This window comes from Astatotilapia calliptera, chromosome 3 (assembly GCF_900246225.1).
Source record: "Astatotilapia calliptera chromosome 3, fAstCal1.2, whole genome shotgun sequence".
Taxonomy (NCBI): Eukaryota; Metazoa; Chordata; class Actinopteri; order Cichliformes; family Cichlidae; genus Astatotilapia; species Astatotilapia calliptera.
The window spans coordinates 22,607,230-22,631,717 of record NC_039304.1 but is presented as its reverse complement, the minus strand read 5'-3'; the positions used below and the strand labels follow the sequence as shown (position 1 = coordinate 22,631,717).

At 40.1% G+C, this 24,488-nt stretch overlaps 2 protein-coding genes across 2 annotated transcripts in view; both read right to left on the bottom strand.

Annotated features, from left to right (window-relative positions):
• Positions 1 to 2,506: 2,506 nt before the first annotated feature.
• Positions 2,507 to 24,488, bottom strand: part of LOC113018953 (Fc receptor-like protein 5) — a 52,918-nt gene continuing 30,936 nt past the window's right edge. The window contains exons 7-15 of the mRNA XM_026162412.1: positions 15,724 to 15,831; positions 12,675 to 12,737; positions 12,519 to 12,578; positions 6,089 to 6,148; positions 4,308 to 4,370; positions 3,613 to 3,678; positions 3,213 to 3,275; positions 2,900 to 2,965; positions 2,507 to 2,794 (exon numbers count right to left, since the gene is read on the bottom strand). Of these exons, the coding sequence (XP_026018197.1) occupies positions 2,913 to 2,965; positions 3,213 to 3,275; positions 3,613 to 3,678; positions 4,308 to 4,370; positions 6,089 to 6,148; positions 12,519 to 12,578; positions 12,675 to 12,737; positions 15,724 to 15,831 (536 nt within the window). The 3' untranslated portion in view covers positions 2,507 to 2,794; positions 2,900 to 2,912. The remainder of the gene's footprint in view (positions 2,795 to 2,899; positions 2,966 to 3,212; positions 3,276 to 3,612; positions 3,679 to 4,307; positions 4,371 to 6,088; positions 6,149 to 12,518; positions 12,579 to 12,674; positions 12,738 to 15,723; positions 15,832 to 24,488) is intronic.
• Positions 17,769 to 22,490, bottom strand: LOC113018956 (high affinity immunoglobulin gamma Fc receptor I-like). Its single transcript, XM_026162418.1, has 5 exons — positions 22,442 to 22,490; positions 19,376 to 19,648; positions 18,915 to 19,181; positions 18,153 to 18,431; positions 17,769 to 18,052 (listed from the first exon to the last, which is right to left on the bottom strand). The coding sequence occupies exons 2-5, from the start codon at positions 19,500 to 19,502 to the stop codon at positions 17,769 to 17,771; spliced, it is 957 nt and encodes a 318-aa protein (XP_026018203.1). The 5' UTR covers positions 19,503 to 19,648; positions 22,442 to 22,490.

The window sequence follows — 24,488 nt, the reverse complement described above, 5'->3', positions numbered from 1 at the left end:
TTTCATAGCCTTGCATTAACACTATGGGTAGCGCAGTGCAAAAGGAGCACCATTAAATTCCCACTGTGCTCTTCTTGACTAGATTCCTTTTTTGATCGTCTGCTTAAAAATTTGGTGAACATAAAAGCAGCTCTAAGCTACAGACTGCATTTCCTTTTCTCTAGATGACGTAATTCATCAGGTCACTTTCAGTACATAAAAATAAGTATAGCAGAATGGACAGAAACTACATATGCACATATGCAAAGCTGACACAAAAAGAAAGTAGTACAATTTACTGTACTGATTATGTTACTTTTATTAAAAAGAATACAGCATTTATCATCTGCAAAGTCTTGAACTCTACAGGTGAAGTTGTTGTTGCTGACATGATCTGGTGTATAGGGATACAGTGCTCCCATCAAAAGTCAGAGAGTGCAACACTGTCAAAACAGTAACATCCAATCAATTGTTTAACCTCTTATCTAATTCAAAGTGACACAGGGACAAAAAGTGGTGTACATCTTGGAAAGGTCGCCACATTGTCAGAGGGTCAACATAGAGAGAGAGAATCAGCCATTCTCAAGGACATCTTTGGTCTGTCAGAGGAAGTCAGAGTAAAGTTTATTCTGACTTACTCTGTGGGAAACTCCACAGAGAAATATATGAGCAGGCTGTGGTTAGTACTGCGAGCCAAGTGTGCTAATCATAGATAGACATTTAATTTTAAATATAAAAAAAATGTGATCCCACACATAATTCTCTATCATCTTGATGAAGATGTTGGAAGGGACTGGGACCAGAACAATGAACCTTAGGTGCCTTGGTTGGAGGTCAACTGTAGCAGCGCAGGAACACAGAGGCCCTCTGAACTCGGTGGCGAAAAATCCATGGCGTCTGGTCCTGGTTGCTCAGGGCCCATGGGCTCTGATTCTGTTTGTATGGGATGACTGGTGACTAGAGCAGCACTGAAGGCTTCAGAGATGACTCGGGAACCTGGAGCTGCTCAGGAGGCTTTGGTAGCCTGGGTTTCTAAAGCTTGAGCTGCACAGGGCTCACAGATTAGCAATTATCCTGGGCAACATAGGTGGGAGCTTCTACCTGGAAGAGGGAGCTCGAGGAGTTAAGGTTGCAGATGCCTCAGACTAACTAGGTGCAGAACCACCAATGAACTGCTTGGTATCATCAAGCCAGAAGAGCTGGCCAACATTGAGTCAGGAATTTCCAGAAAAATGGGCAAAGGTGAGCTCCCCAGACATGCTGCAGGTCTTGGGCTGGTAACTACTACTTCACCATCAAGAGCTTCTTCATCGTGCGAGATGCAAGTACTGGCAGAAAAGAAGAAATGGTGAGCATGGAGGATGAAGAGTGAGGGGCTGGTGAAAGGCTAAGCCTGAGCAGAGGAGAAGTGGTGGACCAGGACATCTTTCTACATTGGTGCTGCAGTGGTGGAGAGAAGCTCTGTCAATGTGTCAAATCTTTTCGTCCATTTGCTTCACCAAGGACAGATCACACAAAGACCCCTTTAACAGCTCATTTGGAAGTACAGAGATATGCTGGTCATTTGATGTAGGGCAGCCTACGTGGATATGTAAATGATATGTCAATTACAGATAGGGTTGCCAACTTTTAAATATCAAATAAGGGACACCGTGGCGTGCCAGAAGCACAGTGCACAACAAGCTGGGCATAGTGTAAAAATGCACTGTGTGTGACATTGCGGGTAACCATCAATTTTCATGATATTTGGTAGAATAAGGGACAAACCAATTTTGCTCATTATATGGGATGTGCCAGCTGAAATGGGACAGTTGGCAACACTAATTACAGAATACCCATATGAGGTCCTATACAGGCCCAGACTGAGTGTCATGTTGTGCTGTTTTTCTGTTCCTGTCCCTGAATCCTGGTTTGTCCCTCCTGGGGACAACTCTGTTTCTGCCTTTCTGCTCCCAGCAATTCTCCGGACTCCAAAAAGAACACAGATTGGACATTTCAGTTTCTCACTCTTCCACTTCTTCAGCCGGTGAGTCACAGACAGTTGTTCTGTGTCTATGCTCTCTGTCTACCAGCTGTCAGAGCTAAAATATATTTTCCATAAGCTTGTAAGTACCTAAGTACACTTGCACACATTCTGCTTAGATTGTTCTTTGTCATTTTAGTTCTGTAGTCAAAGAGATGAAGATAAGGTCTTTCATGACTCTGTGAAAAGTCCCGGGCAGATATTATTTTTGGGCCTTGCCACCACACTGAACTGGAGCAAACACAGCATCTCACATTCTGTATGTTTATATGTATGTATCTCTCTCTCTCAGACACACACACACACAACCAGAGACACACATATTATAATATGAACGCATATTTTCATGGAGAAAAAGCAAATTATTCCATAATTGACATCAACAGGTTCATTAGTATTTTGCACAAATACAATCAGATATATATCATATTATATCAGTCTTCTTTTAATAATGTAGAAGATTATTGCATACAAAAGTATACCGTGTTTATTGCCCAAACATTAATAAACTATATGTAACACTGAAAAAGCTGACTGTAAGTCATGCTGTTATTATCACTGAGTGAATAGAGAGAGCATGAAACTAAACAGAAGCACACCAGTTTGTACTTTTTTGTGCTAAAATACAGTAATATGTCTACAGTTATTAATACAGATATTGTATTTCATAATGATGATGACCTATAACTCTTATACTTATTGGGTGTGTATGACACTTGGGTAGCAGAGGAGCAACAGTGGCTTCATAAAAAGCTTCATTTTGGGGTTGCTGTTACAGCTCTCCTCACTGATCTGTAAAGCAAAAAAGACAACAAGATTTCCAATTTGAAACAATAATATGAGCTAAAGAACAAGAATAAATCATCACATCATACTCCATCATGTCAGCATAAATACCTAGAGTGCTCCCTCATTTGACTTCAGAGTAAATTGCTTCATCAGCTGACACAAGACTTGATTTTCCTGTAATGGAGAGAAGTTTACTTAAAAGACTTGTGTAGTCTCATAACAACAACAACAACAACAAAAACAACAATAATTTTCTTAAACCACAGGTTAACAAAGTTTTCTTTATCACTGTTTTTATTAGTGATATAAACAAAAATGCACACACACACAAACAAACAGATTTACATTTTTAAATGTAATCATAAATCATTATAATAAATTATCCATGTCATCACTGTAAATGATTGCAGGCTTTACTCACCCTTGTTTGTCTTAGTATTTCCTTTATCCCAGCGGTTGACCTGAGCATACATTGGACTGTCCTCTAAGAGAGATATGAGATCTCAGCATACATTTGTGCAACACAAATATCACATACAGCTGATGGATCAACGGAAAAAGGTGGATGGAGGTAAACTATAAGAAATTTACAACGGTCTGAAGATAATCTCACAAGTGAAGAAAGAAAGTGCAAGTAGCTTGGACACAGCGGTACCTAAATATTACACATTTATTACATATATCTTTGCAAAAATGTGCAAAATCTTAACTTTTAAGCTCAAATACTAAAGATGACATATCTAACTTTTGCCTTCAAAGTTTTATGCAAAAAATGTTAAGTGAGGATATAGTTAGATTTAATAATTATATTTTCATATTACCTAGAGCTCTTTCTAATTTGACTTGGGAGTAAACTGCTTCATTGTTTGATTCAGGACTTGATTTTCCTGTAAGTAGAAAGACAATTATTTAAACTTTTTCATATTCTCATAATTAAAATCAATAACTGTTTTTTATATCATAATTGTCCAAAAATTAGAAAATAAAACAGCACAAAAAAATAAATAAATAGAAAAAAACAAACAAAAAAAAAACATGGACTTTTTTTGCTGCATGGAAGAGAAATCAAATCAAAGTTTTATATAGACGCCTTGAAATATAAAATAAATTAATAATTAAAAAATTAATTTTAAAAAATGATTAGTCATTAGATATGAATGCACCTGATTTTACTTGTGCTGAAACAGAGAATGGAATTGATTCTTCGTCTTCTTCTTATTATTACTATTACTACTAATAAAAGTGCTTCCTAATGTGATTATTTATGCACTGCTACTGCTACACTGCTACAACAGTAATCTATAAGATATATTTTATACTTAAAAAAAAATCAATGTACTTACTTAGACGAACAATTCATATAAAAAAGATTATATCAATTAAAAAAGATAAAAAAGAAGCTTTTATTAAATTATGTAAACTGTGAATAGAAATTGTAACATAAGAAGATTTACATCTTTAAGATAAGAAACAGACTGAACAATACTGAGTGGAGATGATGGCAGACTTTGCTCACCTTTATTTTTCTTGGCTTTTTGTTTTTTGTGGTGGTTGATCTCAGCATACATCAGACTGTCCTCTAAAAGAGAAGTGATATTTATTCAGCAGAAATGTGATATGTAGCTATTCACTGAAGGGACAAGAGGTTGACTGAAACTGAAATGAAAATCAACTGTTGTCTTTATGTATGCTTAGCTGTCTTAGACAAAAGACATACAATGTGTTTTATATTTAAAGATATAGATAAGTTCTGGGTATGGTTGTAACATGGGGAGAGTTGTAACGCCACTAATCTCATCCTATCTATCTCAGGGATGAGATAGGAGTCATATGATGATTTCAGTTTTTACCCACTTCCATCCCTGATTTCACATGGTGCTTGTCAGGGTTGCAAGTGTATGCAGATTTTATTGAGAACAAACTGGTTGTGACATACAAAAGTTTTTTTGTTTTGTTTTTTGTAGCAAATTTGACCCATGCACAGCTACCAGTCTCCTTTTCTGGCCCTGGCAGCTACTGTAAAAATAGTGGATACATGATTATGATGATAGGACCATAGCTAGACTGGCCATCGAGCATACCGGGCATTTGCCCGGCGGGCCGATGGTCATTTTTCGTCTTTATGGGTTTTTTGTTGTTGTTTTTTTTTTTGTAATGGTATAATCAGATGCTGGCAGATGTGTAAAAATAAGTCAGTTGTTTGGTGGTGGCTATGGCGGAGCTTCCACAGAGGCCAGCAGGTGGATGAGGGAAATGGGAGGCAGGAGGAGGAGAGACCGGAGGCGGCCACCGGTCCCAGTGTCAGGTGAACTGAACTTCAGGTAAGAAGTTATCACCTGCAGTCTATCTGGGTCAGATGTAAACCAAGTTCAGGTGTAGTTTATTTTCATTATGCTTACTTTTTACAGTCAGTTACAATAACTCGTACTGTGTACTAGCTAGCATGACGGAGTTTCGTCCCGTATTCAGAGAAAATATTACGCGTTTTGTATTGAGCTGAAAAGGAAGCGATTTGTTCCATACATTAGCTGAAATTAAAAAGACACAAAGCTGGAGTTATTATGTGTCTTTGCTGTGCAGTTGCCTCTTCTTCTCTCATGCTCAGACCACACTCCACCACACAGACTTGCATTGTACTAACTTTTTACTAAGTGTCCGTTGTATTATGAAAGTTTGCTCTACTAAACTAATGTACACAGCCGCACATGCCAGGGTGTGTTTGAGATATGGTCAGTCACAGAGAAATAGAGACAAAAACTGTTCTTTTATTCCAATACATCACTTTTTTGAAGCACATTCTCTGGTGTCGACTGACACTTCTCCCCAGCATGTGTTACAACCCACCCTGATTGTGGAGTAGGTGATAACAAAGGAACACCATGTATTTAACATTAACACACAAGGTCTGTGGTATTCTTGCAGGGCTTTGAATGGTTGACATTTATAGGGAAAAAATGGGTAATTTGTGTAAAGGTTTGTGACCTCTAGCACAAAAATTAATTGTGTTATGGGTGCTGGAGCAAAATGTGTTACAACCATACCTGGTCTCCCCTAAAACACGCAAACTAACAAAACAAAACAAAAAACCCCAAAAAATATGGGGGAATATCTCTAAGAAACACCTGGAAACCATTTCTAAAATCATACTTTAGATGCAATAAAAATAACATACTTTAAACAAAGTAGACTTCTTGTTTTTTGGATATGAATTTCCACATGTGCGCAAGATTCAACTCTAGTGATCAGTACTACTATACGCAATGACCGGATCACTGGATGAGACTGTTGTGACCTTACCTGCAGCTCCCATCTTTACATCAGAGTAAATGGCACTCTCCTCCGCTCTACGAAGCCTCCCTGTCACGATAATGAAATCCACAAAGGAAAAAAAAAAAAAAATTATATATATATATGTATGTATATATATATATATACATACATATATACATACTAGGGGTGCAACGATACTCGTATCGATATTGAACCGTTCGATACAGTGCTTGCGGTTCGGTACGCATATGTATCGAACAATACAAATTTTTTTATTTATTTTATCAACTTTCCTTCTAACGATCCTGTCTGTGTTGAGCACTCAGTGGATCTGCGCTCGACAGTGCAGCCTAGGCGGAGTAGTCGAACGCAGATTCACTGAGCGCAGGGCAAGCTAGCCAGACAAGTTAAGCTCTCGTTGCAACATGGCAAATTGAACCTCCCCCACCCTCATTCAGATGTGGCGTTTGGAACTATTTTGGTCTTCATGTGACGTATGACCCTGAAGGTAAGCACGTCATGGACTAAAGTAAAACAGTATGTTGGATGTGCCACGCAAAGCTCAATTACATTGGTGGGAACTAGTGTGTTAGCGCAGTTAGCTCGTTAACGTGTTGGCCGTCCAGCCCCAGGCAAAAGAGAAGTGGAAGCAGACAAAAACAAAAAGCAGGCATGCTACAAACTTTACCCGAGTCATTTAGACAGCCGTTAGCACATGATTCTCCTTATGGGGACCTAATATGTTGAATATAGCCCAGAAGAAGCGTATAGTATAGTTTTTTATTTTGGAAAGAGCCATTTCTCTGTAATAAACTCTCTTTTCCAAAGATGAGTGATTCCTCAATCAGATACAGGGCTCGCAAAATCGCTAGCCCCGGGACGTCGGGCTAGCGATTTTGCGGGCTATCATAGGAAGGAAAAATATATGTCAATGCTTTTGCATTCTTTCGGAAATGTAGCTGGGTAATTATGTCATTGGCATCGGTGAGCCACTGTCAATATGTGACATATTGAAATCGCGTTTGAATTTGCGCTTGTTTTTTGCTTTCACTTTGCAAACTGTGTATAGAGAGCGACAGCACTGATTGGTGAGTGACGATAATTTGCGCACCAATTCCTCTGACATCGTCTTATCAATCGTTAGCTTACTATGCAAACATGACAAGTGAAATCTCCCGCAGCAAGCTTAAACATTTGAGAGGTTGATCACACAGAGAATCGCTCAGCGTTATGTGAGTGCGTGTGTAAAAGCAGCAGGATATATATTTTAGTTCTGCTGAGCCAAATAAGACAGGTCAGGGTGAAGAAGTGACCACAAAACGGAAAAGTTTTGACAAATCAGACTATAAGGCAAAAAGAAAGTGCAGCTTTATGGTTTCATGGACAAAAGAATTTCTGTGGCTGCGATATGACGAGCTAAATAACCAGGGGTGCACATAAGTGGTCCACAGGTGCGCATTCGCTGTCAAAATAAGAAACGCGCACAAGAAAAGAAGTTAATATTATATAATTATACAATATTATACTTTAATGTATAATATTGTAAAGGAAACAAAACAGGAAACAAAACATAAATCAAAAAATTGCTCTCTTTTTTATTCGGGCTACTTAAATTTATTTTGGGCTACCAAAAACTGAAGAGTCCCTGCCCGAAGGGGTACCAGGGATTTTGAAATTTTGCGAGCCCTGAGATATATATATATATTTTTTTTTTATTACTTTTTTGTTTCAGCAACATAAAATTTAAAAACTGTACTTTTTTGTTAAAATATATATTTATAATTTTAATAAATGACAAATTAAAAAGGCATGAACATTTTTTTTGTATCGAAAAGATATCAAACCGTGACACCAAAGTATCGAACCGAACCGTGAATTTTGTGTATCGTTGCACCCCTAATACATACATATATACATCTATATATACACATATATACGTACACACACACATATATATACACACACACACACACACACACACACACACACACACACACACACACACACATATATATATACAGGGAGTGCAGAATTATTAGGCAAGTTGTATTTTTGAGGAATAATTTTATTATTGAACAACAACCATGTTCTCAATGAACCCAAAAAACTCATTAATATCAAAGCTGAATGTTTTTGGAAGTAGTTTTAGTTTGTTTTTAGTTTTAGCTATTTTAGGGGGATATCTGTGTGTGCAGGTGACTATTATTGTGCATAATTATTAGGCAACTTAACAAAAAACAAATATATACCCATTTCAATTATTTATTTTTACCAGTGAAACCAATATAACATCTCCACATTCACAAATATACATTTCTGACATTCAAAAACAAAACAAAAACAAATCAGCGACCAATATAGCCACCTTTCTTTGCAAGGACACTCAAAAGCCTGCCATCCATGGACTCTGTCAGTGTTTTGATCTGTTCACCATCAACATTGCGTGCAGCAGCAACCACAGCCTCCCAGACACTGTTCAGAGAGGTGTACTGTTTTCCCTCCTTGTAAATCTCACATTTGATGATGGACCACAGGTTCTCAATGGGGTCCAGATAAGGTGAACAAGGTGGCCATGTCATTAGTTTTTCTTCTTTTATACCTTTTCTTGCCAGCCACGCTGTGGAGTACTTGGACGCGTGTGATGGAGCATTGTCCTGCATGAAAATCATGTTTTTCTTGAAGGATGCAGACTTCTTCCTGTACCACTGCTTGAAGAAGGTGTCTTCCAGAAACTGGCAGTAGGACTGGGATTTGAGCTTGACTCCATCCTCAACCCGAAAAGGCCCCACAAGCTCATCTTTGATGATACCAGCCCAAACCAGTACTCCACCTCCACCTTGCTGGCGTCTGAGTCGGACTGGAGCTCTCTGCCCTTTACCAATCCAGCCACGGGCCCATCCATCTGGCCCATCAAGACTCACTCTCATTTCATCAGTCCATAAAACCTTAGAAAAATCAGTCTTGAGATATTTCTTGGCCCAGTCTTGACGTTTCAGCTTGTGTGTCTTGTTCAGTGGTGGTCGTCTTTCAGCCTTTCTTACCTTGGCCATGTCTCTGAGTATTGCACATCTTGTGCTTTTGGGCACTCCAGTGATGTTGCAGCTCTGAAATATGGCCAAACTGGTGGCAAGTGGCATCTTGGCAGCTGCACGCTTGACTTTTCTCAGTTCATGGGCAGTTATTTTGCGACTTGGTTTTTCCACACGCTTCTTGCGACCCTGTTGACTATTTTGAATGAAACGCTTGATTGTTCGATGATCACGCTTCAGAAGCTTTGCAATTTTGAGACTGCTGCATCCCTCTGCAAGATATCTCACTATTTTTGACTTTTCTGAGCCTGTCAAGTCCTTCTTTTGACCCATTTTGCCAAAGGAAAGGACGTTGCCTAATAATTATGCACACCTGATATAGGGTGTTGATGTCATTAGACCACACCCCTTCTCATTACAGAGATGCACATCACCTAATATGCTTAATTGGTAGTAGGCTTTCGAGCCTATACAGCTTGGAGTAAGACAACATGCATGAAGAGGATGATGTGGACAAAATACTCATTTGCCTAATAATTATGCACTCCCTGTATATATATATATATATATATATATATATATATATATATATATATATATATATATATATATAAACACCCAGCACGCCCCTGCGGGCGGTTTATCCTTCAAGCTCGGGTCCTCTACCAGAGGCCTGGGAGCTTGAGGGTCCTGCGCAGTATCTTAGCTGTTCCCAGGACTGCGCTCTTCTGGACAGAGATCTCCGATGTTTTTCCCGGGATCTGCTGGAGCCACTCGCCTAGCTTGGGAGTCACCGCACCTAGTGCTCCGATTACCACGGGGACCACCGTTACCTTCACCCTCCACATCCTCTCGAGCTCTTCTCTGAGCCCTTGGTATTTCTCCAGCTTCTCGTGTTCCTTCTTCCTGATATTGCTGTCATTGGGAACCGCTACATCGATCACTACGGCCGTCTTCTTCTGTTTGTCTACCACCACTATGTCCGGTTGGTTAGCCACCACCATTTTGTCCGTCTGTATCTGGAAGTCCCACAGGATCTTAGCTCGGTCATTCTCCACCACCCTTGGGGGAATCTCCCATTTTGACCTCGGGACTTCTAGGTTATACTCGGCACAGATGTTCCTGTACACTATGCCGGCCACTTGGTTATGGCGTTCCATGTATGCCTTGCCTGCTAGCATCTTGCACCCTGCTGTTATGTGCTGGATTGTCTCTGGGGCATCTTTACACAGCCTGCACCTGGGGTCTTGCCTGGTGTGATAGACCCCAGCCTCTATGGATCTTGTACTCAGAGCTTGTTCTTGTGCTGCCATGATTAGTGCCTCTGTGCTGTCTTTCAGTCCAGCTTTGTCCAGCCACTGGTAGGATTTCTGGATATCAGCCACCTCCTCTATCTGCCGGTGGTACATACCGTGCAGGGGCCTGTCCTTCCATGATGGTTCCTCGTCTCCCTCCTCTTTCTTGGGTTTCTGCTGCCTGAGGTATTCACTGAGCACTCGGTCAGTTGGGGCCATCTTCCCAATGTATTCTTGGATGTTCCTTGTCTCATCCTGGACTGTGGTGCTGACACTCACCAGTCCCCGGCCCCCTTCCTTCCGCTTAGCGTACAGCCTCAGGGTGCTGGACTTGGGGTGAAACCCTCCATGCATGGTCAGGAGCTTTCTTGTCTTTATGTCAGTGGCTTCTATCTCCTCCTTTGGCCAGCTTATTACCCCAGCAGGGTACCTGATCACGGGCAGGGCGTATGTGTTGATGGCCCGGATCTTGTTCCGGATCTATATATATATATATATATATATATATATATACATACAGGGTGGGCCATTTATATGGATACACCGTAATAAAACGGGAATGGTTGGTGATATTAAAGTCCTTTTTGTGGCACATTAGTATATGTGAGGGGGCAAGATGGGTGGTGACCATGGTGGCCATTTAGAAGTCGGCCATCTTGGATGCAACTTTTGTTTTTTCAATAGGAAGAGGGCCATGTGACACATAAAACTTATTGGTAATGTCACAAGAAAAACAATGGTGTGCGTGGTTTCAACGTAACTTTATTCTTTCATGAGTTATTTACAAGTTTCTCTTTGTTCACAGCCATTGACATGTCGAGGAGGTTAACACGTGAGGAGCGGATCGAAATTGTGTTGATATCTGGTGAACGCAGTAACCGGGTCATTGCAGCAGATTTCAATGCAACACCCTACGAGACCACCCATCTTCCATGCTACAGTTAGCAAACTGCTTGCTCAGTTTTGTGAAACTGGTTCAGCGTTGGATTTGCCAAAATGTGGACGCAAGAAAACTGTCACTAATGAAGAAACATCAGTGGCTGTCCTAGCTTCACTCAGCAAGAGCCCACAGCGTAGCACTCGCCGCATGTCACTGGAGAGTGGCATTAGTCGAACATCCCTTCGGCGGATATTAGCTACTCACAAATGGCACCCTTACAAACTCCAGCTACCCTCAGTTCACGCAGAAGATTTTGTTCAGTGATGAGGCAAACTTTTATGTGAATGGTGAAGTTAACAAACAAAACCACCGCTATTGGTCTGACACTAACCCAGATTGGATGGATCCCTCCAAGACTGTTGGAACAACAAAAGTGATGGTCTGGTGTGGTATATGGGGTACAACGATAGTGGGTCCATTCTTCATCAAGGGAAACCTCAAGGCCACTGGATATTTGAAATTGCTACATGATGATGTGTGTCCCTCTTTATGCACTGAAGCTGGCACGTTCCCTGAGTTTTTCCAGCAAGATCGTGCACCACCAAATTATGGGTGCCAGGTCCGAGCATTCCTATTTGAACAGTTTCCTGGAAAGTGGATTGGTCGTCGTGGGCCAGTTGAATGGACCCCAAGGTCTCCCGATCTGACCCCCTTAGACTTTTATCTTTGGGGTCATCTGAAGGCAATTGTCTATGGTGTGAAGATATGAGATGTGCAGCACCTGAAACTACGGATACTGGATGCCTGTGCTGGCATTTCTCCTGCGGTGTTGCTATTAGTGTGTGAAGAGTGGGAGAAGAGGGTTGCATTGACAATCCAACACAATGGGCAGCACATTGAACACATTTTAAAAGTGGTCAGAAACTTGTAAATAACTCATGACAGAATAAAGTTACATTGAAACCAAGCACACCATTGTTTTTCTTGTGATATTACCAATAAGTCTGATGTGTCACATGGCCCTCTTCCTATTGAAAAAACAAAAGTTGTATACAAGATGGCCGACTTCTAAATGGCCACCATGGTCACCACCCATCTTGAGGAGTTTGCCCCCTCGCATATACTAATGTGCTACAAACAGGACTTTAATATCACCAACCATTCCCATTTTATTACGGTGTATCCATATAAATGGCCCACCCTGTATATACACATTCAAGTACAAACACTGAATGAGACTGTTGTGACTGTACCTGCAGCTCCTGTCTTCACATTAGCATAAACAGCACTCTGCTCTGGTTTTTGATGCTTCCCTGTTAAGATGATCGAATCCACAAAAGAAAAATAATTAATACGTTTTTAAACATTTCAAAAACATTTTTTCTACATTCTATGTTTTGTGTACTCACACTTATTTCCAAAGTTTTCCAGTTCAATATTAGAGTAAATGACATCTCGGGGTTTATCTGCACCTAAAATGTTCATATTTTTGTTACACAATTGTAAACCAATGACAGCGTACCAGTTACCTTAAATTCTTTTATTGCATGTAGTCTGTTGGTTATTTAGATGTTTGTCCAACTGAATTTTGATAAATGTTCTTCAAAAAACTGCTGAGGACAAACTGAACCTACGTCATGTAAAGGTTAATGGAGATCGGGAAAGACCAGATGTGGGGAAGACAAGTGTCCTAGGGTCAGCTGTGGGGACAGTAGGGAGACCTCCACCCGTTGCTCCACCACCACAAGATGTTCCATGATTAATGGAGCAAAACATCAATGAAGGGTGGCTCCCAGCTGATGACCCTTCAGCTACCATGATGTAACCGTTGGAGGTGCAACAGGTAACAATGTGTAGCAGGTAACTTCCTGCCTGTGCTTCCTTCAAGGTCCCTGAATGGTTGACCCGGGTTTTGATGTTTTGCTTTCTCTGGTTTTCTAGTTTTTGATAATTCTTAGTTTCATAGTTCTGTATTTTGTATTGTTGACATTCTCGTTTTCTCGTATGATGTTATGTTTACATTACAGTTATCTGTCTATTTGGTTAATGAGAGGTTGTTTATCCCCTTGTGTTCTCACTCTGTTCTTTCTCTCTGGTCTCCATGTTTTGTCTACTGTCTGCATCAAGCTCGTGTGTCTTAGTCCAGGTCTCAGTGTCAGTCATTTCCTGTTTTATTTTGGTCTCTGTTCTCGTCTGTATCTTGGGTCTAGTTTTACATCCTCCATAGTCATTCTGTTAACCTCTTTTCCATTAGTAACTACTCAGGTCAGGTCACCATGGTTTTCAGGGTTTTCCATCAGGTCATAGTTCCTGTTTAGAGATGGACCGATCCGATATTACGTATCGGTATCGGTCCGATACTGACCTAAATTACTGGATCGGATATCGGAGAAAAATAAAAAATGTAATCCGATCCATTAAATATCACGAAAGCACCTCGCAAAACTTGCAACACGCCGTAACTCACCTCAGAACGTTAGCACGTCGGAGCAGTATGCGTCACGTGATAGAGCGGCTGTGGCATGCGGGACCTGTCGGTGGTCTGGATAGCATTTGGAGCTTCGCTAGCAACCCGGCATTTCATCTCCGACAAAGTTATCCCCAAGAGAAGTAAAGCAAGTGTGTAAGTCCATCTCTGAATGTTTGTAAAGCATTCCTGCATTAAGCTTAACAAGCGACTGCCTCTTCTTGCTGCTACTTCAATCATGAAACTGCTTAATGATCAGCTGATCGGCTTTTCTGTCGCGAGTCCGTCTCTCTTGTTTGTTTTTGGCCCACTTTGCACCAGAAAGAGGAAACCAGCGGCTGAACAACAGCAGCACGTTTAAGCTTGATAAGCTGTTGTTAGAATTTATTTAATATTACTTTCTACACCAGGATCTTTTTCTACGTAGCTGACGCTGGTAACTGTGCAGGGGCGGATCTAGCAAAGTTTAGCCAGGGGGGCCGATAGGGCATTAACAGGGAAAAGGGGGCACAAAGACATACTTTTCTTTCTTATTCTCATTTAAAATGTCTAGCTTTTAATAAATAATTATCTGACACCCAAAGTTTTAATTTGATGTAAAAAGAATAGAAGTCAATTACTGTATATAGTGACTATTAAGTCTAATATATATACCCTAGTAAGCTATAGTACTTTTTCCTTTGGGACGGTACCATCTGTGCAGTCTGCAATTTTGTTGAAGAAAGATGTTGAATCTATTTAATATTTCTTGAAAAATAATTGATTTCTGTGCATTTTTTTTCACACTGCATCAAATTAAGGTTGATTACGTCGATTAAGCATCATGAGGTGGAGCGTGAGGGGTGCTTCCCTATTTTTTATTTATTTATTTTTTTTGTTTCTGGGAGTTGGAACCCTATTAGTTAGGTTGCTTAATATTTACGCTAAGTACTCTTTAAAATACCAGAATAGGGAGGATGGTGTAGGTTTAAGTTTATTAGATTGATCAGTATTGCTGAACTATGAAGTATTTTTTTTGCATACAGGTATAACAGAATAGCTTTAGTGTAGTTGTTGTTTTAAACTTGAATATGAACTTATACAAAATGCAGCAAGATATTTAAAAAAACAGTTTTGTTGATTAAAAAACACTATATCGGATTCATATCGGTATCGGCAGATATCCAAATTTATGATATCGGTATCGGTATCGGACATAAAAAAGTGGTATCGTGCCATCTCTATTCCTGTTACCAGGTACTTTTTCAGTATTTACTCAGCCGGAGTTCCAGGCGACCCGAGGCGATCCCAAAATATGACGTCATCAGCCTGCATCCCACTGATTGGCTGGTCAGTGGCATCACTTGATGACTTATGAGAGTATTTCGTTGATGAAAATAAAAAGAGCCATTTTTGAAACCCAACAATGAGGAAAACAGCTGCAAAAGCAACATCATGGTCCCAGAGTGTGACGAAAATTCGCAGACTGAGCAGCAGGTTTATCATCGCCTCAACGTCCACCTTCATTGTAGTGTGTGTGACGCATCCTAATTACGTCATAGGATGCTCAGCCACGTTGCTATTAGGACGACCACACACATTAGGTGGTACTTGATTGTAATAGAAAACCAATCAATACGATTTGAATAGTTGTGAGTTGATCCGAGTAGGTACTAATGGAAAAGGGGCATTAGTTATCACTGTGTTCCCACCTGTTTCCCATCATCTCATTATCCTGTGTTTTATAGACTGCCTCAATCTTCCTTTACTGTCACATCCTTCATCATAGTTTGTTTTAATAAGATTTGTAGAAATTTGGTTTCTTAGTTTTTGTTTTTGTTTTATTTGGATAACTTTCTAAGTTCTGTGATAAAGTTGTGTTTTAGTTTACTAACTGTGACAAATACTCAATGAAATGTCAATACTACTACTACTAATACTATGACTATGACTACTACTACTACTAATAATAATAATAATTATAATAATAAAAACAGAAAAGAGGCTCTTACACTTGGACTGTCTGCAGCGATACAACAAGAGCAGGAGAATAATAATGAGAGAGACTCCACAAACCAGTCCAACAATCATCCACACAGGAGATGAAGAGCTGTCAGCTCCTGACACAGTCACGTAACAAAAAACAGAAATTAATTAATAAATTATAATCTTATGAATAAATACATTTATAAAATAGAGCCAAGTGACTTTGAGACTTAAATCAGACAATCTAACGTTCCTTCTCAGTCATTGGTTTATAAAACTCCATCGCATGTTTTGATCCTGCTCACCTTTAACTGACATCCAGCTCTGTGCTGACTCTCTTCCTGAGTACTGACACTTGTAGAAACCTTCATCAGACTTTGACACTGCAGAGATCTTCAGCTCCCCTCGGGGATCATTTTGAATAAGTTTGTCATTGTGATAGAAAAACACATTGGAAAGTATTTTTTGTGTTCTCAAACTGCAGCTCAGACTAACAGAAGCTCCCTCAGTCACAGGATGAACAGGACTCACCAGGATAGGACCATTACCATCATCTGTGACACAATCACACAATTGTTTCAGTCACATCAGCTGGTGCACACTTTGAGAAAAAGCTGACAAACAATAATAAGAACAGATTGTACAAATGCTTTTCATCATGAAGATCTGATCTTGTGTATTTAAAAACTGCTGTATGTGTTTTATTTTTCCACATGAAATGACTTCACACACAGCAAAGGTGGGACAAAAGTTCATGTCACGTCTAAATCATTAACAACCAAGAAGTAAATGTATAATAACATACTCTGTACAGTGATGTTGACTGCACTGCTGAACTCTCCTGATCCAGACTCACACCAGTACACTGCAGTATCTGACTTTGATGTGTTGATGTCACATGTGGATCCAGTCATTCTCCTACAGTCAGAGTACCGTCGGCCGTCCTCAGAGAACTTCCTCACTCTCCACTCAGTGAAGTTTCCCTCACAGGTCAGTGAGACAGAGTCAGAGGTGAAGTGTTGCACTCTGTCAGGACTCACTGTGAGAGACGCTGCTGCATGAACATCTGGAAACAACATGCAGTGAAGAGACAAAGCTCACAGATTTTAGAAATTTTTTTATTTTTATTTTTTTAATGGCAACGATTACCTATCTCCTTATCTGTCAGGGTTTTCCTCATATTTGTCAGAGCCGTTAACTAGTTAGCATTCTCTCTTTATCTTTTTTTTTTAAAATTTCGTATTTTTGGCTGTTTTATCTGTACATGCACTTTTATCTAAGGGAAAGAATTACAATTAATAAACACAAAGCTTCTTACTTTTTTTGATAGTGACAGTGTAGAGAGACAGGAAAGCAGGGACAGTGAAAGGGGAAGACAAACAGCAAAGGGACACAGGTCGGACTGCTGCCTAGCCATACGGCATATAGGGTCACCTACTTATTTCACTGAGCTAAACATTAAACAAGTTTTAAATAAAGACTTTAATCACAATCAGAAATGAAAAGATTCAATTCTCCTTTGGGTGACCTTTGGAGGTAAACAACAGCTGCACTGGTTACAATAGAAACAAACTGACCTGCAGACCAGACAAACTTTGGTTGACTGTGATCAGTGTGATACTCTGGGTCTCCTCTTCCAGCTCTGCACACATATCCTGCTGTGTGTGTCTGTCCATGAATGATGTAGGAGTCCTGTGCAGTCCCACTGCCATCAGGTAGCAGCTCATAACTGGAGGATTTCTCTGATAGATCAGGAACAGCTTTATACCAGTAGAAGCTCCATCCTGCAGACGGATGTTCAACCTCACAGTTCAGAGTTACTGAGGCTCCAGGACTCAGCCATGATGGAGACACAGTGAGGACAGGACGGGGTTCATCTGTTCAACAAAGATTTTCTCTCAATCTTTCGTCTCTTAACTCTAAATTCAATGTCACTAAAATGTTGACTCACAAATATTTATGATGAACTTTCAGAGTGAGACTATCTAAACATGTCAAATATCTCAACATGTACTAATAAAAACACATTTTTACAAACTGTTTCTATTTCCAGGTTAAATGAACTATGACTCTACTTACTGTCAGAAACTGTCAGTGTGACTGAATCACTCCACTCTGTTGTTTCATGCTGTGAACTTTTCATTCTGCCCTTACAGCGATAGTTTCCACTGTTGGATGATGAAGCAGATCTAATCCTGTATTCATTTTGATTTGGACCTTTTATCATGCTGTTTGTTTCCCACTCATAATCCCACTCAGTGTCTCCTCCATGGATCTCACATCTGACAGTGATCGTCTCTCCTCTGTATATCTCAGACCAGTTTGGATACAGAGTCACAACAGGCCTGATTGGGACTGTATTCAGGAAATGAACAAATGAATGAAAAAAGGGGTCAATTTCCATCAGATACTTTTCATCAGGTAGTGATTTGGGGTTCATTAACTTTGAACTGACCAGTTTTCCCAATCCTGACTGACTGGCTGTCCTCTGTGTAGTAAACTGGATCTCCTCTTCCTCCTCTGCACCTGTAGAGTCCTTCCTGTGAGACACTGATTTGTCCATTTGAGTGGAAAACTGCATCTTGTGTGGTCGGGGCTTCAGAGGATTTCTCATCTCTGTACCAGTAGTATTTCCATCCAGATGATGATGATGGGCTCACAGAGCAGGTCAGGGTCACACTGCCCCCTACTGGAACAGCTGTGTTATCAGCTCTCAGTTTGGCCTTTGGTTTATCTGCAGTTCAGTTTAGAAAAAGAACAAAAGTCAATGACTGAATCAAACCAGTTGAAATAACTTGGTGGAAATATGTCAGTAATAAATATCACATAACTTTAATGGTGAAGCTGCAACAAACTGTACAACTGTCACATAAACACAACACTAATCTTTCATATTTAATTTGCTGCATTTCTAAGTTAAAAACACACATGAGGAACAATCAGTGGATTTAATGTTTCTTAGTGGATGTGGTGGAGCAGCTGAGACAGATTCAGCATTTGTTCTGCATTTCATATTTCATGTATTAGAGCTGCACAGCAGAGAAGTTACTCTCATATGTTTTGTTCTCTTCACTGTGAATAAAAAGCTGCTGTTCAGGTTTTTGTTGTTGGAATAAAAACTAAACATTTTACTGACCAACATGAAAGACAGTTATAAAGCTGTAAGAAAGAAGAAGTGCTTTTTCCTTATTTAGATACTCTGGATGAAAGATCTTACATGATACAGTCAGTGTGATGATATCACTCCACTCTGAGAAGAAATAGTCCCTCCTGCCCCGGCAGCTGTATCCTCCACTGTCAGACTCAGTAGCTCTGATGATTCTGTATTCATTGGATGTTGGAGGTGTGTTTAACTTGGCTGCTCTCCATTCATACGTCCACTGAGCTCCTTCACCTCCCTGAATCTCACATCTGACAGTGACTGTCTCACCGCTGTATATCTGAGTCCAGGATGGCTGCAGGGTCACAGTGGGCTTACTGGGAACTGTTCACAGAAAAATATCCAGTTAGACACAAATAGAAACATGAAGATAAAAAAATAAGACGCAATAAATTCTTCTATTTGTCAGGAGGTGTCTCTCATCTCAGGTTTAATTAACTCACAGTTGAATGAAATTGTTAGCACAGGACACAAAATAACATCTCTCAGTTTGGCAGAAATAAAATTATTAATCTCACGAGTTTCTCTAACTGTGACGTCACTGCTGTCCTCTGTGTAGTAAACTGGATCTCCTCTCCCTCCTCTGCAGTGGTACAGACCTCCTTGTGAGACACTAATAACTCTGTTTGCTTCATTTCCTCTCATGAGCTGAGCTTTAGAAGAGACTGAATCACGTCTGAACCAGTCAAACTTCCAGCCAGCAGAGCCCTCCACAGAGCAGCTCAGTGTCACACTGCCCCCTGCTGGTATGACTGAACTGTGTGCTGTCAGCGTGGCTCTGGGTTTACTTGCTGTTGAAGATACAGGAAAACATACATCATGTTATCATTTAGTTCAGGGAAAATAACAATAAGAAAATTAATTAGTTAATAAGAAAATAAATATTCAAACTTCAAATACCAGTTCAGTTTTGAATGAACACCAAAGAGTAGTAGACAGATGTAAACAGGAAAACATGAAATGTCAGCATGAATCATGGTCCAACTCACATGAAACTGTCAGTCTGAAGGCATCACTCCATCCTGTTAAGAGATAGTCACTGCTACCCCGACATCTGTAGTCTCCACTGTGGGACACTGAAACTCTGCTGATCCTGTATTCACTGGATGTGTCAGGGTCCTGGGTCTCCTGACCCAGCGTTTTAGTTCTTTGTGATTTTTGTATTATTGTACTTGGTGTGAGTTTCTAGTTTCGATCCCTTGCCCTTCATGTTTCTCTATGTCCCCTCTGTTCTGTGTAAGTCTGTCTGCATGTTTGAGTTCCCCTCTGTGCCTCTCGGTTCTTAGAGTCCTCTGCCTTATGGTTTATGTCTCTGTGTTTCCTAGTTGCTGTCTCCACTGTGTCAAGTTTGCGTCTCTGTGTGATACTTCCTGTTTTACTTTGTAGGTCCGTGTCTTATGTGAATGTGTCCTGCTTTGCTTGTCTCATCAGTTCTAATTTCCCCCAGCTGTGCTCTCCTTCTGTGTCTCATTCTCCTCGTTACTTCCCAGTGTATTTATTCCCTGTGTTTCTCTGAGTCAGTGTTGCGTCGTACCCTCAACAAGCTGTGTGTGTTTTGCCTCCGTGTTACCAGTGTTTTGTTTCCAGCTCTAGCTCCAGTTCAGTATTTCTGCTTCAGTGTTTTAGTCCACCAGCGTTTTTGTTGTCCTTTGGTGAGTTTAGTTTAGTAAGAGGTTTTCCCAGCAATAAAGCTGCGCTTTAAGTTGAACTTCTGTGTCTGAGTCCTGCATTTTGGATCCACCACTCCTGCTTGCCTGCCTGCCACACAGCCAACCATGACAGGATGTTGGAGGGCTGTTTGTGTTGGGTGCTGTCCATTCATATTTCCACACCTTTCCTTCACCTCCCTGAATCTCACATCTGAGAGTGATTGTCTCACCAGTGAATATCTGAGACCAGCTGTGCTGCAGTTTCACAGCAGCCAAAACTGTTCAACAAACAAATAAACGAACACAAATATTTAAAATATAAAATCAAGATGGAATAATATGTATATATAAAATTGACAGTTATCAAGTATTACTTTCAATTATTTGTGCCTCACCTTGTTTCTGAATTGTAACTGCAGCACTGTCCTCTGTGGAGAAAACTGGATCTCCTCTCCCTCCTCTGCAGTAATAGATGCCTCCTTCTGAAATACTGATCGTGTGCTCTGATGTTCCAGCTCCTATTTTCTGAGCTCCAGAAAACTGTGAAACACGTCTGAACCAGTCAAACTTCCAGCCAGCAGAGCCCTCCACAGAGCAGCTCAGTGTCACACTGCCCCCTGCTGGTATGACTGAACTTTGTGCTGTCAGTGTGGCTCTGGGTTTACTTGCTGTTGAAGTTACAGGAAAAAGTTCATCAGATTGTTTCACGAATGACTTTGACTCAACATGTACTAATAAAAACACATTTTTACAAACTGTTTCTATTTCCAGGTTAAATGAACTATGACTCTACTTACTGTCAGAAACTGTCAGTGTGACTGAATCACTCCACTCTGTTGTTTCATGCTGTGAACTTTTCATTCTGCCCTTACAGCGATAGTTTCCACTGTTGGATGATGAAGCAGATCTAATCCTGTATTCATTTTGATTTGGACCTTTTATCATGCTGTTTGTTTCCCACTCATAATCCCACTCAGTGTCTCCTCCATGGATCTCACATCTGACAGTGATCGTCTCTCCTCTGTATATCTCAGACCAGTTTGGATACAGAGTCACGACAGGCCTGATTGGGACTGTATTCAGGAAATGAACAAGTGAATGACAAAAGGGGTCAATTTCCATCAGATACTTTTCATCAGGTAGTGATTTGGGGTTCATTAACTTTGAACTGACCAGTTTTCCCAATCCTGACTGACTGGCTGTCCTCTGTGTAGTAAACTGGGTTTCCTCTTCCTCCTCTGCACCTGTAGAGTCCTTCCTGTGAGACACTGATTTGTCCATTTGAGTGGAAAACTGCATCTTGTGTGGTCAGGGCTTCAGAGGATTTCTCATCTCTGTACCAGTAGTATTTCCATCCAGATGATGATGATGGGTTCACAGAGCAGGTCAGGGTCACACTGCCCCCTACTGGAACAGCTGTGTTATCAGCTCTCAGTTTGGCCTTTGGTTTATCTGCAGTTCAGTTTAGAAAAAGAACAAAAGTCAATGACTGAATCAAACCAGTTGAAATAACTTGGTGGAAATATGGAAATAATAAATATCACATAACTTTAATGGTGAAGCTGCAACAAACTGTACAACTATCACACAAACACAACACTAATCTTTCATATTTAATTTGCTGCATTTCTAAGTTAAAAACACACATGAGGAACAATCAGTGGATTTAATGTTTCTTAGTGGATGTGGTGGAGCAGCTGAGACAGATTCAGCATTTGTTCTGCATTTCATCTTTCATGTATTAGAGCTGCACAGCAGAGAAGTTACTCTCATATGTTTTGTTCTCTTCACTGTGAATAAAAAGCTGCTGTTCAGGTTTTTGTTGTTGGAATAAAAACTAAACATTTTACTGACCAACATGAAAGACAGTTATAAAGCTGTAAGAAAGAAGAAGTGCTTTTTCCTTATTTAGATACTCTGGATGAAAGATCTTACATGATACAGTCAGTGTGATGATATCACTCCACTCTGAGAAGAAATAGTCCCTCCTGCCCCGGCAGCTGTATCCTCCACTGTCAGACTCAGTAGCTCTGATGATTCTGTATTCATTGGATGTTGGAGGTGTGTTTAACTTGGCTGCTCTCCATTCATACGTCCACTGAGCTCCTTCACCTCCCTGAATCTCACATCTGACAGTGACTGTCTCACCGCTGTATATCTGAGTCCAGGATGGCTGCAGGGTCACAGTGGGCTTACTGGGAACTGTTCACAGGAAAATATCCAGTTAGACACAAATAGAAACACAAAAATTCTGATGTTTTAAACATGAGAGTAACGTGAGTGAAAAACAGCTGATTCACAGACAGAAACTGTTTAGAAGAATAAACATCAACACATATTTACATAAGTTATGATGCCATGTTACAACTTCACTTTTAGCATGTAATAAATTTTTCAAGCATGTATGTTGTTTAGTTATTATTGTTTTTATATGTTTTTGTCAGCTCAAATGAGTCTGATTTGCTTTCTTGAACTGACTTTGAGGTTATCAAGCAAATCAATAAGTTAAAAAATACAATAAAATACAAAACTCTAGACTGCAAAAGCTTTTTTTCCTTCTTGAATTCAGACACAAGACACTGCCAAGTAGAGAGAAAGCAGTAGAATCTACTAATAAATAAACAACATAAAGTTCATATTTGTTTGTTTTCTGCTCTTCCGGTGACATGATGAATGATTTTTTCAGGTCTAGATGGATGCTTGAATACATATGATAATGGTAAATGTGTTGTTTTCTAGTTATAATTAGTTATACTGTTTATTTTCTCATTTGAGAAATTAATTACTGGGTGTTCACTGGACAGGGGGACAATCAGTGTGTTTCTTTCTGGCTTTAGAATAAAATACTAAACTGACAAGTCTCCACAACTGTGACGTCACTGCTGTCCTCTGTGCAGAAAACTGGATCTCCTCTCCCTCCTCTGCATGAATAACTGTTTTTCCTTCATTTCCTCTCATGAGCTGAGCTTTAGAAGAGACTGAATCACGTCTGAACCAGTCAAACTTCCAGCCAGCAGAGCCCTCCACAGAGCAGCTCAGTGTCACACTGCCCCCTGCTGGTATGACTGAACTTTGTGCTGTCAGCGTGGCTCTGGGTTTACTTGCTGCTGATGTTACAAGAAAAGTAGAACAGATTGTCCATTCAGGAATAGTAATAATAATATAAATAAATAAAGACTGTTCAGATTAACTAAACTTTCAACTGAACTTTGGACTTCAAAGGATTCAGTGAGTGTAATATATGTAAATAGTAATCACATTAATTACACCCTGGTGACAATATGAGCTGCAATAAATGAAAAAAATAAATAAATAAATACAAGCAAATAAATTCATAAATGTATAAAACCTGTTGATGTTTTGATATTTAGAAAATAACAGCCGAGTAACTGCAAAACAGCTTTAAATGTAAGACTATTTGTGAGTTCATATTTTATCGTTTACATTTGGGTTGAGTGATATGTAAAAATTTTCCAACCAACATTCATCAGTCCAGTAAGTAACAATAGGCGATAAATTCACACAGGTGACTTTTTGATGGGCTGAGCAATTAATCATGCACGGACTGATTTGTGCATTTAGAACACAGAAGAAGTCTAAACATGGAGGAATTAGTTGCCAAAACAATACAAAGTGGCTGCTGCATTTGGGCACACTGACGAGAGTGCATTTTCTTGCAGCTGGAAGAAGATGCTGTTAAAACAGCCCTGTTATTTTTTTCTCCTGTTGACTGCTTCTCTTAGCTTTAACCAACATTATTAGCAAACTTACTAATGGGCAGATAAATAAATCGTTTGGGCTGGTATCATCAAAGATGAGCTTGTGGGGCCTTTTCGGGTTGAGGATGGAGTCAAGCTCAACTCCCAGTCCTACTGCCAGTTCCTGGAAGACACCTTCTTCAAGCAGTGGTACAGGAAGAAGTCTGCATCCTTCAAGAAAAACATGATTTTCATGCGGGACAATGCTCCATCACACGCGTCCA